Source organism: Cydia pomonella, chromosome 20 (assembly GCF_033807575.1).
Source record: "Cydia pomonella isolate Wapato2018A chromosome 20, ilCydPomo1, whole genome shotgun sequence".
Lineage (NCBI taxonomy): Eukaryota > Metazoa > Arthropoda > Insecta > Lepidoptera > Tortricidae > Cydia > Cydia pomonella.
In genome coordinates, this window is record NC_084722.1 from 14,392,328 (window position 1) to 14,412,712 (window position 20,385).

The following is a 20,385-nucleotide window of genomic DNA, read 5'->3' on the forward strand; positions in this document are numbered from 1 at the left end:
TCATTCTGTTTTAATGTCGGCAATTCCTGGATTATGAAAATACGAAACACCACCAACGAAATATTATGTACCAAACGCCATCTATCCGCCTTTAAAGTGAAATTTTTAACCGTGAATGGTTATTAAAATTTGATGATAAAATATTTATTTTATTATTTTATCCTTACTCAGAACATGCTCAGAGATACCGCTAAAATGGAAAGGTATCCCCTTCCTAATTCAAATAATTATGACAGCTGTGCTGTCAACGCGCTAGACACCCAGTCCTTAACTTTAAACAAATAAGCAATATTTGATTCTATTTTAAGAAGAGAAAGTTCAAAATGGCAGTAGAGTCATAGTTTATTTATAATTGATACCCCTTCAAGAGGTTAGCGATTAGGAACGGGTATCAGCTTACCCGTATTATGAACCGCTTAAAAAGCTAAATTAAAGGGTTTTAGTTAGCAACGACTCTGATAAGCAAATCCTTGTTAAATACCCCTTCCAAAACTCAAAGGGGATACGACTGGTCCCTGCTCACAACAAGGAATTGTGTGGTTAATATAGTAGTCATTCTTGTGGAGGTATGAATTTCTCTAGTATTTGAAATATACAACTTATTGTTTTAGTGCAGCAATACTCAACCTGTGGCCTGCCAGGTTTTTTTACGTCTACTAGGCAAGGCTTTGTGGTCTTCAAGAACAAAAGATTATGGCTGTTTTAGTGGATTTGGGCAAATATTATAAACTAGCATCTTAGTGTGTTAATAAATATGATTTATTAACATTAACACTTAAAAATAACGCTCAACATCATGCTGTCTGAAAAAACTTAGTTCTTTCACTTAAGAAAACTGACTTATAAACATTGTCAATTCTCACAGAAGTTTTAAGTGTCCAGTGATTTCATCAATAACTTCTTTAGGAGCTGGCCCTACTCCTAGAACAGTTATAGAATTGGGGGCAATTTGAGTGCGCCCAGCATCTCTGATCATTGAAGTAACTACTCCCATTTTCTTTGCTTTCTCGGCTAACTTCTTTATTTCATCAACTGAGTCTATTTTTAGGGCTATCTTGGCTTGACCGGTCATCTGCCACTGCTCTAAGCCTTCCGGGTCCTTCCGCTGAGCCTTTTCAAAGGCTCCTACTGATGCATGCCCACATTGAGCTGCTATTTTTCCTTTGGACATCTGCAAGTCTGTTCGGACCACTAGGACGAGCTTGTATTCTGATCTGGATTTAAACTGCAATATGATAAAATTACAATTAATTAAGCTGACTCGAGTAATACTTTTTTAAATATTCAGTTCAAGTTTCAATTCCTTGATATTAACAATATTTATAATTTAAATGTGAAAGTGCACATACTAGAGACAGAAACCGGGGATAACCTTCACTGTAGTTTCTTAATCGTCAGTAACAATTTAAGGATGCATCAACAATAATTTAATGACTAGAAGTTACCTTCTTAATAGTTTCTACGGCTTTGCTGGCGTTGGAGAATATTCCAAGATATTTCCTAAGGGCAAACAGGGACAGGCCTAGACAAAGACCGCAACCCAACCCGGAGAGGAAGGAAATATTCAGTTCCATTTTTCGTTTGGTAGAAATGATTGAAGTTTTTAAGTAGATCTAGATTTGATCTATTGCTTTTGTATTAATCGGCCGATCGCTTTATTTGTTGTACAAATCATAAAAATTAACCTATTTGGGTATAAACTCCGTACAATCAACGAACGAGTTACGGCAAATGCAATGCAAAAGTGACAGATAGTGTAATTGTCAATGTCAACTGTCAATGAGTAAAAAAATGTTGCGTTCATATAATTGGTCCGGACACAGAGTGAAAGAGCTTTTAATAAAAACAAAAATAATCACTCGTTAAAATAAAGTAATACGTATTGCAATGATAAAAAGGAAGATTTTTTGTAAAATGGCCGGTGCCTAGAAGACAAACGTAAATAATGGAAAAAAACTTATGTTAAATTACGAACGCGCCGTCACATGTTAAATCTTGCCGTTGTCAGTCATTCAGCATGCTAAAAATGGTCAAATTGACCGCGACTTTTAACTAAAATATTGTAACTTTATTTTAAATATTTTAGAGAAAAGATAACAATCGATTCACCATACAAACGTAGTCCTCATTTTCCTCCCTGGATATTGACATTATGGAAAATCATTTTCACACATCACAGTTTTACGTCTGCAAATATCGATACTGCAAATATTGTACTTGTGGTCCTTCGAGCAACACCGGCTTCCAACACGTCAGAAGGGAGGAGCCTAAGCTATGCCTAAGCGATATCTTACCGAACAAATCATTCTGTCATTTTTTGCGGGGGAAACGTGCACACAGACGCACTTCTCACTCACTAATAACTCACTACATACAAAATCCAATCTGTAATTACCACACAAATACGTAGAATATGACACACGTCAAAGACAAATCTTGCACACCTCGATCTCTTTTTGTGTACGGACGAGTCGCAACATGCACCGCCATAGGCACAGTTGTACCTATTCTTTGACAGAGGGGAAATAGTATGAATGCCGACCTTTGATGCCGACTCCCGTTGCAGGGACTCGACAACCTATCCTATGACATACATGACAACCTCCCACCCGCCCGTTGCCAAGCAACTGTTCTCTGTTTATTTGCGTTCAGTGACGTCCAAAGTTGACGTCTTTCCACATCCCAGCTGTTTTGTTACTGTTTTACATTGTTAGTGAATATTAACAATGAAGAAGATGTCGTTGAAAGATTTGGCGCCCATCGCAATACCGCACGGACCGCCGGTGGAGTGCGCCGAGGAGTATTACAACTCGCTGATGCAAAGTTCCATGATTGTGAAGTAAGGGTCGTTAGCGTACCCAATAACATGGGAAAACTCGTATTTAGCGAAAAGCGACTACAAACAGAGAACCCGCCCAGCGCCGTGCCCCGAGCAAAATAAACTGTTTCAGGGTGCGGCCACACAATCGGTATTTGACGAATATTCGTGATGGCGTCTCTTTCATTTCCCTTGGATAGCAAGAGACGCGAATTATGACGCAAGATCACGAATATTCTCCGAATCCCGATATGTGTGGCCACACCACAGCATTACCTTACTTGTCATGTACAAGCGCTGGTGCCCTAGCGGTAAGAGCGTGCGACTTGCAATCCGGAGGTCGTGGGTTCAAACCCCGGCTCGTACCAATGAGTTTTTCGGAACTTATGTACGAAATATCATTTGATATTTACCAGTCGCTTTTCGGTGAAGGAAAACATCGTGAGGAAACCGTACTAATCCCAATAAGGTCTAGTTTACCCTCTGGGTTGAAAGGTCAGATGGCAGTCGCTTTCGTAAAAACTAGTGCCTACGCCAATTCTGGGGATTAGTTGTCAAGCGGACCCCAGGCTCCCATGAGCCGTGGTAATAAGCAGGGACGGCAGTCGCTTTCGTAAAAACTAGTGCCTACGCCAATTCTGGGGTTTAGTTGTCAAGCGGACCCCAGGCACCCATGAGCCGTGGAAATAAGCAGGGACAAACGCTAGGAAGATGATGATCTTCCAACGATTTAACTCATGACAATGTTTAGTTTGTAGTTCAAAAGCGCGGCAAAAGGCTTAATTTTTAAGAGGTTACTGAGATTCTTTAGAATCTTCAGTAGAGATGCAACGAATAGTATCTTGGCCGAATACCGAATATCCGGCGGAGCCATCGGCCGAATAGCCGAATATTCGGCCGCCGAATAATCTCTTATTTCTCGCTGTAGTCAGTCTTTGATAGAAATTGCGCTTATTCTGCAAGCAGTGCGTATTGAATTGCGGACATTGCGGTGCGTTAGTTTTCGTCATGTGTGTATTTTTATTTATTTTTCTCATGTTTTTGTACTAGGTTAGGAATATAAAGGTAGTCTGAAAGAATTGATCAGGTACTTGTAGTTTGTTACTTTTTTTACCCCTCGTTACCGTTATCTACGTGTTAACGTACTATTCGGTATTCGGCCGAATACTATGCCACTATTCGGTATTCGGCCGAATAAGCCGGATACCGAATAGTGGCCGAATATTCGTTGCATCTCTAATCTTCAGATGCTAAAATTACGTGGAGGTAAACATTAATTGATCCCGCTTCGGCTTAGGTACCCAACCACAAGAATCGTTGCCCTTTATGTACATATGATGACTAAGTATACTAGTTCAAGGGCACAGATCCTAAGCGCTTAGTGAAAGGGCTATTAGTTTCGGCGCCCTGAATTTACGTCATGTCACGGTTGCTTTCCTGATGATAACATTCACAGTTCTAGTATCTACCTCTATCTGATATCAAGTAGGTATTTGTATAGGCTACTTAAACTATCTACTTAGTTGTAATTGTGATCCTGCCTGATAAAACATCAGGTTAAAAAGGTTTTCCACCCAGCTTAAGAAATGTCCCGCTTCAGAAAATATCCAGTATGGGACGTGGCGCGCCCTACCCCACAAGTCCTGATGGAACAAGCCAGGCGAGACCTGATGGAGGCGGAGGAGAAACTTGCCGAGAAGCGAGAGGAGGAGGCGCGTAATCGCGCCGCCATGGACATCAAGTGGGGAGAGCTTCGCGCTAAAGAGCTGCTGCTGAAGGAATCTTTCATTAGCTTTAATAAGGTAACTAGTAGACTATATAGAGTCGCACGAATAGTGATAATGGTTCCCCTGTACGTTATAGCCGAGAATACCACACGCAATCATCAGGCGTCCATATGCTTGTTTGCTACCGACGTAGTATAAAAATACACTCCTTTCTTTGGCAGTCGTGTAAAAAGTAACGGACGCATTACATTATTTACAATACTTACACTTAGATTATTATTTTCATCGTCATCCCAGCGGAAGCGCTGGTGGCCTAGCGGTAAGAGCGTGCGATTTGCAATCCGGAGGTCGCGGGTTCAAACCCCGGCTCGTACCAATGAGTTTTTCGGAACTTATGTACGAAATATCATTTGATATTTACCAGTCGCTTTTCGGTGAAGGAAAACATCGTGAGGAAACCGGACTAATCCCAACAAGGCCTAGTTTATCCTCTGGGTTGGAAGGTCTGATGGCAGTCGCTTTCGTAAAAACTAGTGCCTACGCCAAATCTTGGGATTAGTTGTCAAGCGGACCCCAGGCTCCCATGAGCCGTGGCAAATGCCGGGACAACGCGAGGAAGAAGAAGATCGTCATCCCACCGGACTGCGCCAGTGAGTTGCTATTTAGAAAATAGTTAAATAGTGAAATAGTTTTTTCACCTCAGCAACTCGACCAAGCCTACTTTCGTCACTCCGGGGAGTGAACCAATTTTACTCACTTGTTGCACAAATAACTATATTTTTATTTTACTACCTTGTAGGGAAAAACATCCATCGCTTTCTATCCTATATTAAAATTACTTCTTTCCCGTAAAGCATTACTTAGTGTTGTCATGTTATGCTCTTATTTTATTTTTGTATATTTATTACTCCCCATGAAGTTTTAGCTGGACGTCTTTAAAATCTTCTGAAATTGCCAGTTCATTCGAGAGAACCAAAAGAAACGCGATCGCGCCGAGCGTAAGATGGCGGCCGACGAGGAAGCGCTCGAACGCAAGACACGTGAAACAGAGGCCATGCGCAAGCGCGTGGAAGAGATGGAAGAAGTCAGGCTTATGATGGAGAAGCAGGTCAAGGACTACACCATCTATGAGGTGAGTTGGAACTGTTGGAAGATTACCATTGATGAACAGACCCCGGGGTTTTGGTGAGGAAATGTTTTACACTAGCCAAATATAGGTAGGTAAAAACTGTAAAAAACAAGAACCACATTAACACTTCACACATGCACATTTGGAGCTTACTACTTATTATTGGTTCATAGTTTGGTAAGTATAGTAAGACCAAGCTAATTCGGCAGCGATTTTGATATCATAGATTGTGCAAGTGGAACAGTTTGTGGATAGGATAAAGTAATAGCTACTGAGACGATTTTTCTTGGAATGGATAATGTCGACCTGACTCCGGGTATGTGCTTATTTCGTACGATGTTTTATTTATTCCCAGGATTACTTAATGGCGGTTGTGAGGAACTATCCAGAATTCAAGCAGCCTTTGGATGTTCTCAATCGATATGAAGCTTTGGGTAAGCTAATTTAATACAAATTATACACCGTGGGCCAATTAAACCCGACAGATTTTAACGACGCTTTCCTGAGGTCATAAGGAGCAGAAAATGTTACATAAGTTTTGGCCAAATTTTTCAAACAAAAATATTTTATGCAGATTTTTTTTGCGTTTTCTGCATTTTATTTATTTATATGAGCCTAGAGTGTCCCACTGCTGGGCAAACGCCTCCCTTCTCCCTTTCCACGTATCCCGGTCTGGACCTGTCTCCCACCAGTTCCTGTCGAAGGCGTCAAGGTCATCTCGTCAAGGCGTGGAGCCCAATTGGTTTTCTGCATACGAAACGTTATTTATTTTTACATCCTGGTGAAAAAAGAAATTATTACAACGAATAAGTAAAGCGATTTTATGTTTATTTTAACATCTGTCAGTAGGTATGTCTAAATCAAGTCACATAGTGGCAGCGTTACAGGTAAAAAGGCGTCTTATATGTTATAACATAAACAAATATTCACAAAAAATGGCATTCTCTCTAAAACAAGATCGATCACGGGAAATTTTGTATGACATTTTAGTCTCTAAATGCGGTCAAGAATACATCTTTAAAATCTGTTGGGTTTAATTGACCCGCGGTGTATATGCGAATTATTCTTGTGTTGTATTATTTGTTACTATAACTTGACTGCATTTATTTTTTACTAGGTAAGGTTTTAGTAGGTGCTGTAGGAAAGCTATACTCTGTATCTTTAGGTATTTAAATAAAAGTAAACAAAATCTACCCTCAAATGCTGGCTTCTTACATGATCAAATAATGATGGTTAAAGTCAGGTCGTTCAGTGACAACTCCAGGTGGTTTTGTATTTGGTTGATTAACCATTAAATGTTATATAATTACCCGAAAATTTACAAATTGTTTACTTTTATTTAAATACCTAAAGAAAGATACAGAGTTATAGTACAACGACATTGATTGTTTGTAGCCGCTGCGAAAAGTACCCTGGCCGACCGCCAGGAGCATGACCTGGAGATGCTGGAAGACGCGAGGAAGGAGATAGCATCCCTCACCGAGGAGAAGAAATTGTTCATCATGGGGCTCAATAACAAGCTTGCAAACTTGAGGGTAAGGGTGCTGTTTGCCAGAGAGGGATAATGATAGCCATCCCAATGATCCTGCCGGCCTAGCCATGGTGACAATCGTTATCCTACGACAACGAAACGATTTGATTATTTTCTATCTGATGTATTCAATATTTATTTTTCTCGTACAATGAAAATGTTTATTTACTTACTTACATAAGGACATACCCGAGTCCGGGAGGAATATCATTTCGCAACTTAACTCTCTTATTCCAGTGGGAGTATGACCAAGTACGCAATCGCGTGATAAAATGGGAGCTGGCACTGCACCGGTTGAAGGAAACGGCTGCCAGGCGTCACGTCGAGCTGTGCCACGTCAAGGCCGCCATATACAGCCTCTACGTCAAGATCTGCAAGAACAAGGGGCTTTCTATTGAGGTATATTGTCAAATAGTATGTCAATGACGTTACATCGAATATAAGCTAGGCTGATCCTACCAGACTGCGCCAACTAAGAGTTGAATAAATTGTCCAAGATTATTTTCCTTAGGGATTTAGATTTTTTGAATTATCAACTTTCACGTTTTTATTAGTGCTATGCTTGTTATCTTGGCATTATGTGTTTATTTAAAATTTATTGCACACCAAAAAAGGTACATTGGCGGACTTATAATGCCTCATTAGCTACGATTTCAGCTGCTGCACCAGACTGCTCCAAAATTTTTTTTTTTATCAACCTAATAGAATGAAATGCATTTTGTACAATACAGCGTATAGATATTACATAAAGGAAATAGTTTGTTAGCTCTCATAAACATACGTAAAACTCAAGTATTTTGTCTTCTTTCGATACCTACCTCTACTTGTATGCCGATATAAAGTTTTACTATCGTGTTCCATGAATCTTTTTTCTCAAATACAGGTGAAGCCTCAGGACTTCGAGCAGCAGTTGGTTGTGATAATGCGAGCGTTGCTGGAGCTAAAGAGGATCCATAGAATCGCAGCCAAGCGCTCCAAGGAGAAGTAAGTTCCATATGATTACTGGTGTAAAAACTTTTCTGGTATCTTTTAATTTTGATAATGATTGAGGACTCCATCCGGTTTATTTAAATAATTTAATTAAATCTGGTAAGTATGGCATGGAATCGCCGCCGCATAGCTTGCAATATACGTCAAAAGGCTCTGAAGATATTTGGACATCTGACATACCTATATCTAAGGTCGGGCTTTACTAAGAATGGTGCTAGTTCTGTGGTGTCACGACCAATCGTGCGCGTGATGGGAACACATCGACCAATCACGTTGTGGTGTGAGGCTGCACGATTGGCTGGAATTCATGCGCGTGACACCGCTGTATAATATACTGGCCCCATTCTTATTGCCCGTAAGGTCCGTTCTTAGATATATGTGTATTTGGATAATTAGAGTAGATACTTTAAAAGCATTTTCTAAAAGTTTGTTTAGCTAATCCGAGAGCCAACCCGCAGCAAATTATAGCGAATAATCTCTTACTACTGCTACTTACTAAACTTACTCAACTAAATGTATTTTTTGTATCTTAGGGGTGATGCAGAGTCCGCGCTCCAGTCTGCGGGCTAGTTTAATTTATTATTTTAATAAATATCTTACATAATATTATCATAAAATCATGGCCAAATTAATTTGTATGTTGTATATAGCTTCTGTTTGTTCCTTTTGGATGTTTTCCTGATAAAATAAAATCATCATGTAAGACAAGCATTCTTATTCTGAGTTTAACACATTCACTGCCAGACAAAAAACGGCGCACTACCCCAGAAACCGGTGGTTTATAGCTGCGTACAAAACAACCCGCCCAGCGGGTTGTACGGCATCTGAACAAAGTTCACGAGCGCCCACCAGGTGGGTTCCTGGCAGTGAATGTGTTAAAAACAGATCTATTGTTTATTAATTTAAATAAGGATATACTTAAGTTGTCAAAATATTTAAATTTTATATTTGGCATATTTCTTATCAATATTAACCCGTTTCCGCACCTACAAGGTTTTCCCAAAAAATCCAAATATATTCCAAATTTTCCAGCTTTGATGATTCATTTGAAGACAAGTAATATTTCCTGAAAGTGTAATCTAATTTGAACCTTAAATCGGAATGCTAAAGTTGAAATTCTAATGGCGCGTATGTGGTCGATAAACCGTACTATGCCTGGAAAAGGGTTAAACTAACATTAAAATTAATCTAGGTATTTAGCATAAAGATTCACATACTTAATTGCATTATAAAATACTAAAGAAGACGGTGATTAATTGGACAAGAAAATGTATATAATCCCAATACTTTCAATAATTAACAAACAAAAGCCGCTATAAACAACTTACCTTAAGTACTTAAACTTTGGATAGTTGAAGAACTTAAATATTCTAAACGAAGCTTCGCTAATTAGTCAAAGTTAAGTTAACAACGAGTTAATTATCGACGTAGCTAAGGTCTTAGTACACGTTTGTAGGTAGTTCTGTTTCGTTAACATTATTTATTTATTTAACCTTTATTGCACAAAATAAAACTTTACAGTACAAAAGCGGACTTAATACCTGAGGCATTATCTACCAGTCAACCTTTAGCCAAAGCAGAAAGATTGTGGGCGGCGGCAGTATGATATGCTTCGTTCACATATTTATGACAAACAGCCAACTTAACACCTTCGCTGAGGTAATTACTCGTAATTAACCATTTGAATGGGTTCTTCGATCCCCTCCCACGGTGAACTCGTTAATTAGGTACATATGTGGTAGAAGTTTGAGCAACAGTTAGAAAGTAGGCAGCATAATCATTGGTCATAATCTTTTATCATCGTAAGCTAGACTTGCCCTACCTTTATACCTGTATAGGTAGGAAAAGAGACAGTATAATAATAATTGTATGTGTTGAACAACCCTAGTGAGTAAAGGCCTTTAGGTTTGCATACTTAATTAATAACCCAAGTATTTAAAGCCCTTCTTGATCAGCGGCGTCCATTTCACAATCGGTCAACAAAATGGCCGCCAAAGATCAAATATTCGACTACACCCACTTCATACAACTGCCATTAAAAATCGTTGCCTGCTGGGAGTGGTTTCCCAACACAGAAAGTGAATTTAAGATAATATTCAATAATATCTACTTAGCTATAGTTCTCTTTGTGCTTATAAACTTTCCGATCACATTAATCGTGAATTTGTACACAGAATGGGTTGATATTATGGGAAGCTTGGATAAATTAGCTGATGGTCTACCTTTGATAGTATCAGTTGCCGTCGTCATTTATTTTGCTTTATATAAAGAAGAGTTATATGACTTGGTGGAGTTTATGAATGAGAACTTTAAGTTCCATTCGGCGAGAGGCTTGACAAACATGACGATGGAGGGTAGTTATACGTCGGCGAAGAAGTTCGCGTATGTGTATACGGCTTGCACTTTGTTTAGTGTGACTATGTATGTCGCTCTGCCTATGGGTTTTCACTGTAAGTATCTAATTATTTTTATATAGTCTTGTTATTCTTTGTCCTGATAATGACAATCCAATTCGAGCGCCAGTATCAGATCCAAGACATTTATATTGCACATAATTGTACTCTAGCTGTAGACCTGTAGACTCTTAGTATCTAGTTGCTGTACGCTGTGTGCAGCGTCAAATCAGATTTCATGGGAAACTGCTGTATATTGTTTAATACAACGTAATTTTGTAGGTAGGTACAAAAAATCTGGTACGTGACGTCAGATAAGAGCCACAAACACCTGCAAGAACACTTTACTTTTTCTACAAGATACTTTTTCTTCATCAGTGTTCCGGCAGAATAAATTCGTGGTATCTGGTGGCATGTGAATGTCTATTAGTTCTATTACTTACTGCTATTGCTTATGCTGTTACCTCGTTAATGAACGCCTCCAAGCAGAGACAATCTCGAGTTGACTCTACTGGAAACTACGCTTTTGCAGATAGCTATGCTTGTAATCTCTTATTTCGCACTAGTTTTCTTATTTCGCATTAGCTCTTCTTATTTCACAGTGTGGACACATCAGCCCCTGCAGAGCTGGGCGTACATGGACGCTGAGCGAAGCCCGTACGTGCTAATGGCGTTTCTACGGCAGTGCCTTGCGCAGGCCTTCGTCGGCCTCGCCGTCGGACAGCTAGGTCTGATATATAATAACTTTTCGGCTAAGTATCCTCCTGAAGCCCGGTGACGTCATCTTTTTCAGACAAATTTTAACTTTAGCACTGTAATGCATACAGTTAAAAATCCTATGTAATATATTGATGACACGGGGCTTTAGGAGGGTATAGCTCTTATATCATATCAACCGAAATACATCTTGCAAGTAGATCTCATCTTTCAGCCGCCTGCTACCTACCAGTGGTTCAACGGTATACAGCATACAGCTTACACCGATATAATGTTTAAAAATCAGGTTAAGCGTGTGCTGGCTAAAAGCAAATCGTGCAGAAGTGCGAGCTACTAACTTCTGATTAAATCGAAAATAGACCATTTCTAAAGTATGGCAAGTATGGAAATCTTTGCTTGAGACGGAAACGTTTAACACGAGTTATTTTGCAATGATGATGTGATAAGATGCCATAACTGATTACCATACTGATATGGGTTAAATATCAAAAAGTGGCACATCCACGCCATCGCACGAAACGACGTCGCCATTCCTTTAGCCTTTGATCTATTAGATGGCGCCAATTTTTGATATTTAACAAATTTAACACATATCAGTGAAAGAATAAGGATCAAACTCAAATGACGTTCTAAAAGGTTTAATCATGTATCAAAAGATGTGGCAGTAAATTTACTGTGGGTACAAAGTATTCTTTGACAATCCACCTCTATTTCAAATTCTCTTTGTTAGTAGCTCACTTTTTACTTTGCTTCATTTACAATGTATTTTTTCAGGAGTATTCTTCGCCACAAACTCCATCATCCTCTGCGGTCAACTAGACCTGCTCTGCTGCAGCGTCCGAAACGCACGCTACACCGGCCTAATACAGAGCGGCGTGCCACATAAAGCTATATTGCGACAAAATGCTGGGACCTATGCTGGAATAGTGGATGACGAGAGACATAATTATATCTATAGCAAGACTGACTTGGGAGACTCGTTGTATCATTATGATAAGGAAGTAGTAAGTAACCATACTTTTGCAGTCAAGTAAACAATACGCGCTACACTGACCTACTACAGTGCGTGCCACATAATGCCCTGTTACGGCAAAATGTCGGAACCTATGCTGGAATAGTGGGTGATGTGCGACATAATTATATCTACCGGACTTGGAATATTAGGTTTATCGTTACGATACGAAAGTAGTAAGTAGACATAACATAACCATCCTTCGGTTTTCCGGTAAAAATAAAAATTGCACCGGCCTACTACGGCGTGCCACATACGGCTCTGTTGTGACAAAATGCCGGGGCCTATGCTGGAGTAGTGGATGACGAGATACATAAGTATATCTACAGCAAACCTGGCTTGGAAGACTCGTATCATTATGATAAGAAAGTAGTATGTAACCATCCTTCTGCAGTCAAGCAAGCAATGCGCGCTGCACTGGACTACTACAGAGCGCCGTGCCACGTGACACATAATGCCCTGTTACGGCAAAAAGCCGGAACCTATGTTGTAATAGTACATGATGAGCGATATCAGTATATCTACAGCAAAAATCTCGGTGTAGGTATAAATAAGTAGCGTTTGGCCATAGGTATGCAAGAGCCATTTATTACTTCAAAAAATAGTTGTCCAAAGAATTACAAGGAGTAACTTACATTTATCTATTTTTACGCAGACCTCCCATTTTACGGAACGACGAAACGAATTTGGTAAGTAAAGTTGAATTTGTACGTCTTTAGTACTATTTTTTTTTGTCTACCTATACCCCATATTTTGTGCGTTAAGGACTCTGGCAACAAACAAGTTAAGGAATCTTGCAACAAAAATCGCATGCGATTTTCGACACATTGCCGACTAAGAAAGTGTAACGAATTACATCGATCGATCACCAAAATCGAATGCTATTTGTTGCAAGGTCTATAGAGCCCCTTATTTTGTTGTGACCAGATATCTACGACTCGGACTTTGACGCCGCGACAGTGGACGCGCTCCGCGAATGCGCGCGCGTCTGTCAAGTGGTCGCCAGGTACAAGGAGAAGTTCGAAGCCTTTGTGTCGCCTTTATTGGCTCTGAGGGTTGTCCAGGTCACCCTGTATCTCTGCACTCTTCTGTACGCGGCTAGTGTGGTGAGTAAGAGAGAGATAACATCAAAAGGCCATTTATAAAAGTAAATTCGTGAGATAACATCATAAGGCCATTTATAAGAGTAAATTCGCCACAGGTTATGTACCATATTATAGGTTGTTTGAATCAATAATTTGAAATTTAACCAGTGTCCCAGTACGAGTAATTAGCTGCAGAGAAAGATGACATACAATCAGTCTATGCACGGGGGGGGGGGGGGGGGTCACCTACCTCTGCATGACTGTAAATAGGTATAATGAACACGAACTCCTACAGTAAAACCCTTGGAGCCACAGCATATACCTAAGTATCAAGAGCAATTATGATATGTGTACCTAAACATTATGAAACTACAGATTACCATGCACGGTCTGATTATGACTTTCTGAAGCAAAAATAGACGATAATATCACAATACAAATATGTATTTTTTGTTACAGAAGTTTGAATTGATTACTGTGGAATATCTTGCCGCCGTAGCTTTGGATATATTTGTTTATTGCTACTTTGGCAATCAAATCATTTTGCAGGTAAGTAAATTCGATATAAAGAATCTGTAATTGAAAGAAAAAAACGGTATTTAAGTAACGCTTTAACCAAGTAATTAAGCGCCAATTACATCCACTTTTCCCGATATCGGCCCGAAATCAGTCCCGATGTCGGGTTTTATAATAGTTTTCCGTTTCACGGAATATCAGCACATCGTTAACAATATTTGAAATTTAAAAAATACATTGTCTCTAATTGCCAAAAATGTTCAACGTTTGATATTTTTGCATATGAACCAATTTTTTACATTTCAAATATTGTTAACGATGTGCTGATATTTAGTGAAACGGAAAAATACTCTTGCTCGGGCTCGACGTCGGGAATGATATCAGGCCTGATAAAGTGTAGAAGTAAAGTAATTGGCACTTTATTCTCTTCTTCTTAGTCGTATATATACTCTTGTCAGAGTAGTCGTAGTCATTGCGGTCGTTGTACGGCTTTTTTCGCTCTTTTGTTCTTTTTTTGGCACTTTATTGGTAAACTAATAATAATTGGTAATATATTGGTTGTAGACTTTCTGATTAAAGCGCTTCACAGTCACAAACTAAAGGTAACCAAGTTGTATAAAGAACGATTTTTTTGTTCTCGTTTTTTACGAATATAAATCGTGTCATCCACGATGACGGGTGGCTTTGTCAAATTTAACCTTTAATAACATGACAATACGAGTTAAAGCACGCGTCTACGTGAATGACACGATCTATAAATATTAACATGTGGTACCTACTTATCACAAACTTAAATCTCGCTGAAATTCTAACCCCCTTATAACTCTTTCTTACAAATACGTTATCAAAATGACAGAACAACAAACCATTATTCGCTAATCGAGATTTGTAGCATGTTTATGAATAAGGGGACACGACAACAGAGGGCCATGGCATAAATTTTAATCTAAACTGCCCGCGTAGCCTACATGCCAATCTCAAACCCTCCGTAGTGTAACGTAGTCATCTCTATCACCCTTCCATATAAGTACGACAGCGACAGTTGCCTTTCGTTCGCTACGGAGCGTTAACGATTGCGTCCTTTCCTATCCAAGCAGGAACTTAGGCCTAGACACCATAACCTTCTTGCAGTTCCAGCAACGCGTACTGTAGCACACCTGAAATCTCCACTCAAGTGTATGTAGTATCTGTCTGAAGTATTGGGAGGTGATGGATGGTGGTATTTTATACAACTGTTTTTGTAGTGTTGTGTACCGTAGCGTATAAGTTGACTCTGAATTGTACAGTGATTTGGTTTGGACTGTCAGACTGTATACATTTTGTTTGAATAAAAAAATGTTGGGTACGCGGGTTGTTGGTGTCCAGGCGAGCCGCGTGTCTACAGCCGCCTACCAGAGCGCGTGGCCCGCCATGGGCGCGCCGGCCCGGCGACTGCTGCTCAATATTTTACTCGCCAATAAGAAACCTGTGACCATGCGCGCTGGAAGATTCCTGCCCATGGATCTGCATACTTTCGTTATCGTAAGTACAAGGCCCATTTCTCGAACTCGTGAAATTAGAATTTCTGTGAAGTCGTATGGGTTGCCATGGCAATACACTAATAATATTAGACCTATGGAAGGTAGAGGCAAGGAACAGAATCTCCATATACCAAAAAGTGTCCGACAAAAAACCATAATAGGTGGCCCTACAATACTTAGAATACTTGAGAGAAAAATCTAATCATAGACAGCGCACTTCACTCCATCAATAACGCCTAGGGTCCTAGCTACCCTGGAGAGATTTGGAACTATTATTTATAGCTGACAGCTGGACACTTTTGCAACAATTCTGCCTAAGGAGTTTTTGTTCCTTGCCTCTACCTTCCATTCTAATACCGTTCGAGAAATAGGCCCCTGTCAAATTGTATGGGTTGCCATGACAACACACTAATAATATTAGACTAATACTCGAACTCGTTTCTCGAACGGTATTAGTCTAATATTTAACTACTTATTTGTTTCAGATAATCAAAACTTCGTTCTCATACTACACGCTGCTAGACAAAATCAACAATCACTAGCTCTATATCGAAGTCCAATAGAAACAGCAAATAATGTAAACAAATATGTATGCTCTTCTTGGCATTTGACATCTAACCTAAAAAAAATTTGAAGTATCCTGATTGTCCAAACAGTGTGTGATTAACTGATTACAAAGTATTGAAGGTAAATTGGTTTGTTTACATTATTTCCAATTTCTTGATCTCCACTTTAGTCACGAATTAAATAATTATTCAATAGAAAATCAGTAAATAAAACCATTATAATTCGGAAAGTGTTTTATTTACGAAATTAATATACAGTTCTTGTTCATACATGAATCGCAGGTAGCCCCGAATTGAGCGCATAAAAGAAATTCAGTTGCTTGTAGCGCGTCTTATACAACCTTCACAATCGGTGGATAAGGTTAACCCTTTCAACGTCAAGGATGCCTAGTCGTCAAGAGTTTTGGCCACAGTACCAAGATATGGACACTTTCACTGTGGCAAAGTGTGTGAGTGATGTCTTAGATGGCAAATGACGGTGAAAGGGTTAAAACCATTCTAAACGCCATATCTTCCGCAAAATTAATTTGACAATAAAGTTTGTGTTTAAGCACAGCTAATGCTTACAAACATTTTTTGTAAATATAATTATCATCCAAAATGCCTCAGTTAATGAAGCCTTACGTAAGCCGTTTCAAAAAACATTCCATTTTATATTATTTTTAACAATGACGTTGATATCAGTCATTCTCAAGTCAAATCAGTAAAAGGATAACTTTTAACTTTTTTCTTCTTAGTTCTCTTGAACTTTTAGCTGACCTTCTCAAATTATGCAAATTAAGACCCTCAGAGGCTTAACAAATGTTTTATCTCAAAAAAACGTTTATTTTGCAGCATAATTTGAAATTATACAGCTTAAGGTTGTATAAGAGTTGTATTGCTAAAAGCACTACATCAGTTGCTAAGTCCGACCACTATACGGGGGACGGTTTGTTCTGCCTTCAACAAACTATGCGTCGTTTACATTATTTATGCTTACTACTTATTATACTTTATCAATTATTTCCAATATTATCATTACATTTCTGTCATCGATCTTTAATATACTGATCTCGGTTACTATCGGATAATGGCGCGGTTACACAGGTCCGGTCGTCTCAAGAGACACGTTCAACTTAAAATCCGTAACAGACGGGCGTACCGGACCGCGTCCCTGGTCCGGTCCGATCGTGTGGAACGTGGTCCGTCGTACGTCCGTTAAGGACGCAGCTATAAGTGAGAGCGAGAAAGAGATATGCAGACCGGACCAATGTACGTCCGTCTGTAACGGCGGACGCGTGTAATCGCGCCATTAGTTAACTAAATAATCTCCATTGTGTGGGCATTAATCCGATTAGTATTAGAGATCAGACCGACGCGTTACAACATTCACACTGGCATTCGTCACGTCATATCGTGATACTTCCATTCCTGACGAGGTCGTCAAGGTTAAGGTTAACAACATTTTTTTATTTCGATTGTTCATGATTCGATTTGACCATAAGGACGAGAGTTGCTTGTATCATACGAATAACCTGTCACACCGTCCTTATCGCAAGCGACTAAGTAGTCCCACTTAGTAGACTTAGTTTTGCCTGAAAATGACATTATTTTTTGACGTTATTCACAAACGTCTGTCCAATCTAACAAACAAGCCGTTGATAATAGTTTGTCATTTTAAAAATTAACAGAGGTATAGAAGATTGCGTTAAAAACACGCACAAAATAATTATGTTATGTGATATCTCTATATCTCTACTTTTGAACGCGTTCATAGGCTACGATAACAGTTTTCCATCAGTCTATCAATCAATTTTTCGTGTTATGGCTCCATCAAGGTGTCGATGATTCTGTCAATGTCGAGGTTGGATAAGACATGGCTAGTATATGAATCTTATTACGGTCATAGAAAAAATCATGCCCCTTAGTTTGTCATCCAAAATATTCAATTGTCAAACGTCAACTTTTGACAATCAGAGTTATCGCAAACTGTATGGAGCTATACAGCGCCATCTCGTTTACCTGTCAAATTCAAAGCGCGAAATTGTCTTAGATTTTACGCATGTTAATCAATGTATCTTTGAAACACGTTCAACGTAAAATCAGTAACAGACGGGCGTACCGGACCGCGACCTTGGTCCAGTCCCAGGCATGTTCGATCATGTTAAAAAAATGTTAGGTACTGGAACTAATATGAAACCTTTGAACGGCACGCGTGTCATCATGAACCTGTCGGAATGCACGAATGATATTGAGGTGTAGCGGCGCGCGTCAATTGACGTGCTCAGCGGTAAAAGGGTTAACGAAGTCAGTCAGTTCAATAACGAATACCGGTGTCAATGTTGATCGCACTAACATACATAGTTGGATATTGAATACACACACATACGCAGTCATACGCACAGACAATTACATATTATTTTGTATTCTCGAGACATTCTTCCACATTAGTAAATTACGCAGGGAACCCGGGCTTTTTGCTTTTTAAATAAATTTATTACTACGCGACACTGGCTTAGCTATGTGATATACAGGATGACATGAGTCTTGATCAGTTTTTACTCAAATACTACAAATTCAAAGCGATAGTTAACATGAACAAATCATACCCTTTCAATAGAAACTTAACAAATCAGTTTCTTTATTATCTTCAATCGTTAACAATAAAAAAAAAACACGAATTAATATTTTCAAGACCTGATCACGTATCCCATGCCACCCTGTATAAATATATTGTAAAAAAATCTCTTTCAAAAGAGTTAAGAAAAAGGTCATAGCGCAAATCGCCACAGACAAGACAAATAAATATGGTAAGGATGGCAACATTGGCGATTCGCAAGCTCGCATGCTCATGTCTGAAGGCTGAACACAATTTTCCAGCAATCGTTGATCAATGCGAGCAATATTGAACTTTAAGACGACCACAATAAAGAACATTCAACACAGCAGTACTGTAAATAAGACTTGATTGCTAAAATTTCATTTTTAAAAACATTAAAAAAAAAGAATGGAAAGTCCATAATTAAAAAATACAATGAAGAGTGCACTCTATTGACGGGTGCAGGTTCGAAATACGAATGAGTCGCTGCGGGACGGCGGCTCAACTACGCCCAGAGACAGACAACGCTAGAAAAGACTTAGGCTCGAAGGCTAGGCCTAACGCTTATAAACTATCGGATCGTCATCCGAGGTTATATCTAAGAAGAACGCTCTCTAAGAGGGTAGACATTGACAAACAAAATAACTCGGGTGTCGGTCACCCTGTATAATACAGGGTTATGTCGGCCAACCTGTATACTAAATACAGGATGGCGTGTAGTGTCGGCCACCCTGTATAGTACAGGGTGGCGTGTGGTGTGGTGGATCACCCTGTGAATTTGTTTGTGAATGTCTAGGTATAGTTTCGACCCTGGAGGGTTGTTTGGCGCACAGGGCCGCAGGATGCCGACAGAGTACACGGAGGGAGGGTCCATGCGGGCGCGCACAGGTTAGCTGCGGGGAAGATACAATGACAAAGTGATTAATGAGAAAAAATAAAAGGACCAAGCAATCTTCGAGACGTTTCTTAATTAAATTGCAACATACAGGTGAAATTTTTAAGTTTGACCATACGCTGAGGGGTGGAAAATCTACATTTTGGTTTGGTTTCTATGAAACAGCTGATTTTTTTTTCGCGATTTCGGGGTTAGGCCCATAGTAAAAGTTGTTCAGTATGATCCACACATACACCCCCTCAGCGTATGGTCAAAAATAACAATTTCACCTTTGTAAAAACCATGTTTATTGAGCAGAAAACAAATGTTATCTGGTAAAAAAATTATGTTACTCTGACGATTATTTGGTGAATGTCAAATAATAAAAACGGGATAGGAGTTTTAATGATAGTTACTTTGCCGGCTTATAAATGATGTTTGTTATCATTGACAAGGGTTTAAGTAGATTATGGCTAAAGTAAATTGTACAAAAATTCACAGATAAAACTCTGTCAAATTTATTATTACACTTTCAATTATTTTGGAATTTGTAATAACTCGCGGCGCGGCGTGCGGTCATAACGTGTGATTTTCTTTCTACTGTAAATAAGTATAGTCACAAATTGTGACATAACATAAAATAATACGTAATTTAAATCATTGTAAAATTAGCATTTATACATAAATATATAAAATTCGTTTTCTCTAGACTCCCGAAATAAAATAAATGCTATACTAAATTAAATCTCAGCTAACAACAATATTATTTGAGAAATGTAGTTAGGGCGCATTTTCATTAAGTAGTTCGACAAGTCGGTAATTCGAGTTTTTTTTATCCCATTTACTAAAGTTACAGTAAGATCGGGTTAGATAGAATTAGCTTGTTTTTTTAGTAAAGAGACAATGTGGGTCAGAACACAAGCTAGTCG

General features: G+C 39.1%; 4 protein-coding genes across 4 annotated transcripts in view; 2 read left to right on the plus strand and 2 right to left on the minus strand.

Moving 5' to 3' along the window:
- Positions 1-737: 737 nt before the first annotated feature.
- On the minus strand, positions 738-1,757 carry LOC133528858 (peptidyl-tRNA hydrolase 2, mitochondrial-like). The gene is made up of 2 exons (XM_061866345.1): positions 1,446-1,757; positions 738-1,225 (listed from the first exon to the last, which is right to left on the minus strand). Exons 1-2 carry the CDS (start codon positions 1,572-1,574, stop codon positions 860-862), a joined length of 495 nt encoding a protein of 164 aa, XP_061722329.1. The 5' UTR covers positions 1,575-1,757; the 3' UTR covers positions 738-859.
- Positions 1,758-1,883: 126 nt separating this feature from the next.
- Positions 1,884-8,904, plus strand: LOC133528850 (coiled-coil domain-containing protein 42 homolog). The gene is made up of 8 exons (XM_061866336.1): positions 1,884-2,839; positions 4,419-4,620; positions 5,504-5,677; positions 6,030-6,108; positions 7,070-7,209; positions 7,443-7,604; positions 8,089-8,189; positions 8,729-8,904. The coding sequence occupies exons 1-8, from the start codon at positions 2,727-2,729 to the stop codon at positions 8,763-8,765; spliced, it is 1,008 nt and encodes a 335-aa protein (XP_061722320.1). The 5' UTR covers positions 1,884-2,726; the 3' UTR covers positions 8,766-8,904.
- Positions 8,905-9,031: 127 nt separating this feature from the next.
- LOC133528847 (putative odorant receptor 85e) lies at positions 9,032-16,234 on the plus strand. The gene is made up of 8 exons (XM_061866333.1): positions 9,032-10,645; positions 11,191-11,316; positions 12,080-12,309; positions 12,973-13,006; positions 13,245-13,423; positions 13,862-13,951; positions 15,284-15,439; positions 15,924-16,234. Exons 1-8 carry the CDS (start codon positions 10,180-10,182, stop codon positions 15,978-15,980), a joined length of 1,338 nt encoding a protein of 445 aa, XP_061722317.1. The 5' UTR covers positions 9,032-10,179; the 3' UTR covers positions 15,981-16,234.
- Positions 16,221-20,385, minus strand: part of LOC133528851 (serine/threonine-protein phosphatase alpha-2 isoform) — a 73,124-nt gene continuing 68,959 nt past the window's right edge. Inside the window, exon 8 of the mRNA XM_061866337.1 lies at positions 16,221-19,475. Coding sequence (XP_061722321.1) covers positions 19,472-19,475 — 4 coding nt within the window. The 3' untranslated portion in view covers positions 16,221-19,471. The remainder of the gene's footprint in view (positions 19,476-20,385) is intronic.

What these genes read in the sequence shown, in the direction of transcription:
- LOC133528858 (XM_061866345.1), bottom strand. Translation starts at nt 1,574, where the DNA reads ATGGAACTGAATATTTCCTTCCTCTCCGGGTTGGGTTGCGGTCTTTGT. An exon ending in CCGTAGAAACTATTAAGAAG is followed by an intron (nt 1,226 to 1,445) that starts GTAACTTCTAGT and finishes ATCATATTGCAG; the next exon opens with TTTAAATCCAGATCAGAATA.
- LOC133528847 (XM_061866333.1), top strand. Translation starts at nt 10,180, where the DNA reads ATGGCCGCCAAAGATCAAATATTCGACTACACCCACTTCATACAACTG. An exon ending in GGAACGACGAAACGAATTTG is followed by an intron (nt 13,007 to 13,244) that starts GTAAGTAAAGTT and finishes TGTTGTGACCAG; the next exon opens with ATATCTACGACTCGGACTTT. An exon ending in GCAATCAAATCATTTTGCAG is followed by an intron (nt 13,952 to 15,283) that starts GTAAGTAAATTC and finishes GTTGGTGTCCAG; the next exon opens with GCGAGCCGCGTGTCTACAGC.
- LOC133528850 (XM_061866336.1), top strand. Translation starts at nt 2,727, where the DNA reads ATGAAGAAGATGTCGTTGAAAGATTTGGCGCCCATCGCAATACCGCAC. An exon ending in CAATCGATATGAAGCTTTGG is followed by an intron (nt 6,109 to 7,069) that starts GTAAGCTAATTT and finishes GATTGTTTGTAG; the next exon opens with CCGCTGCGAAAAGTACCCTG. An exon ending in GCCAAGCGCTCCAAGGAGAA is followed by an intron (nt 8,190 to 8,728) that starts GTAAGTTCCATA and finishes TTTGTATCTTAG; the next exon opens with GGGTGATGCAGAGTCCGCGC.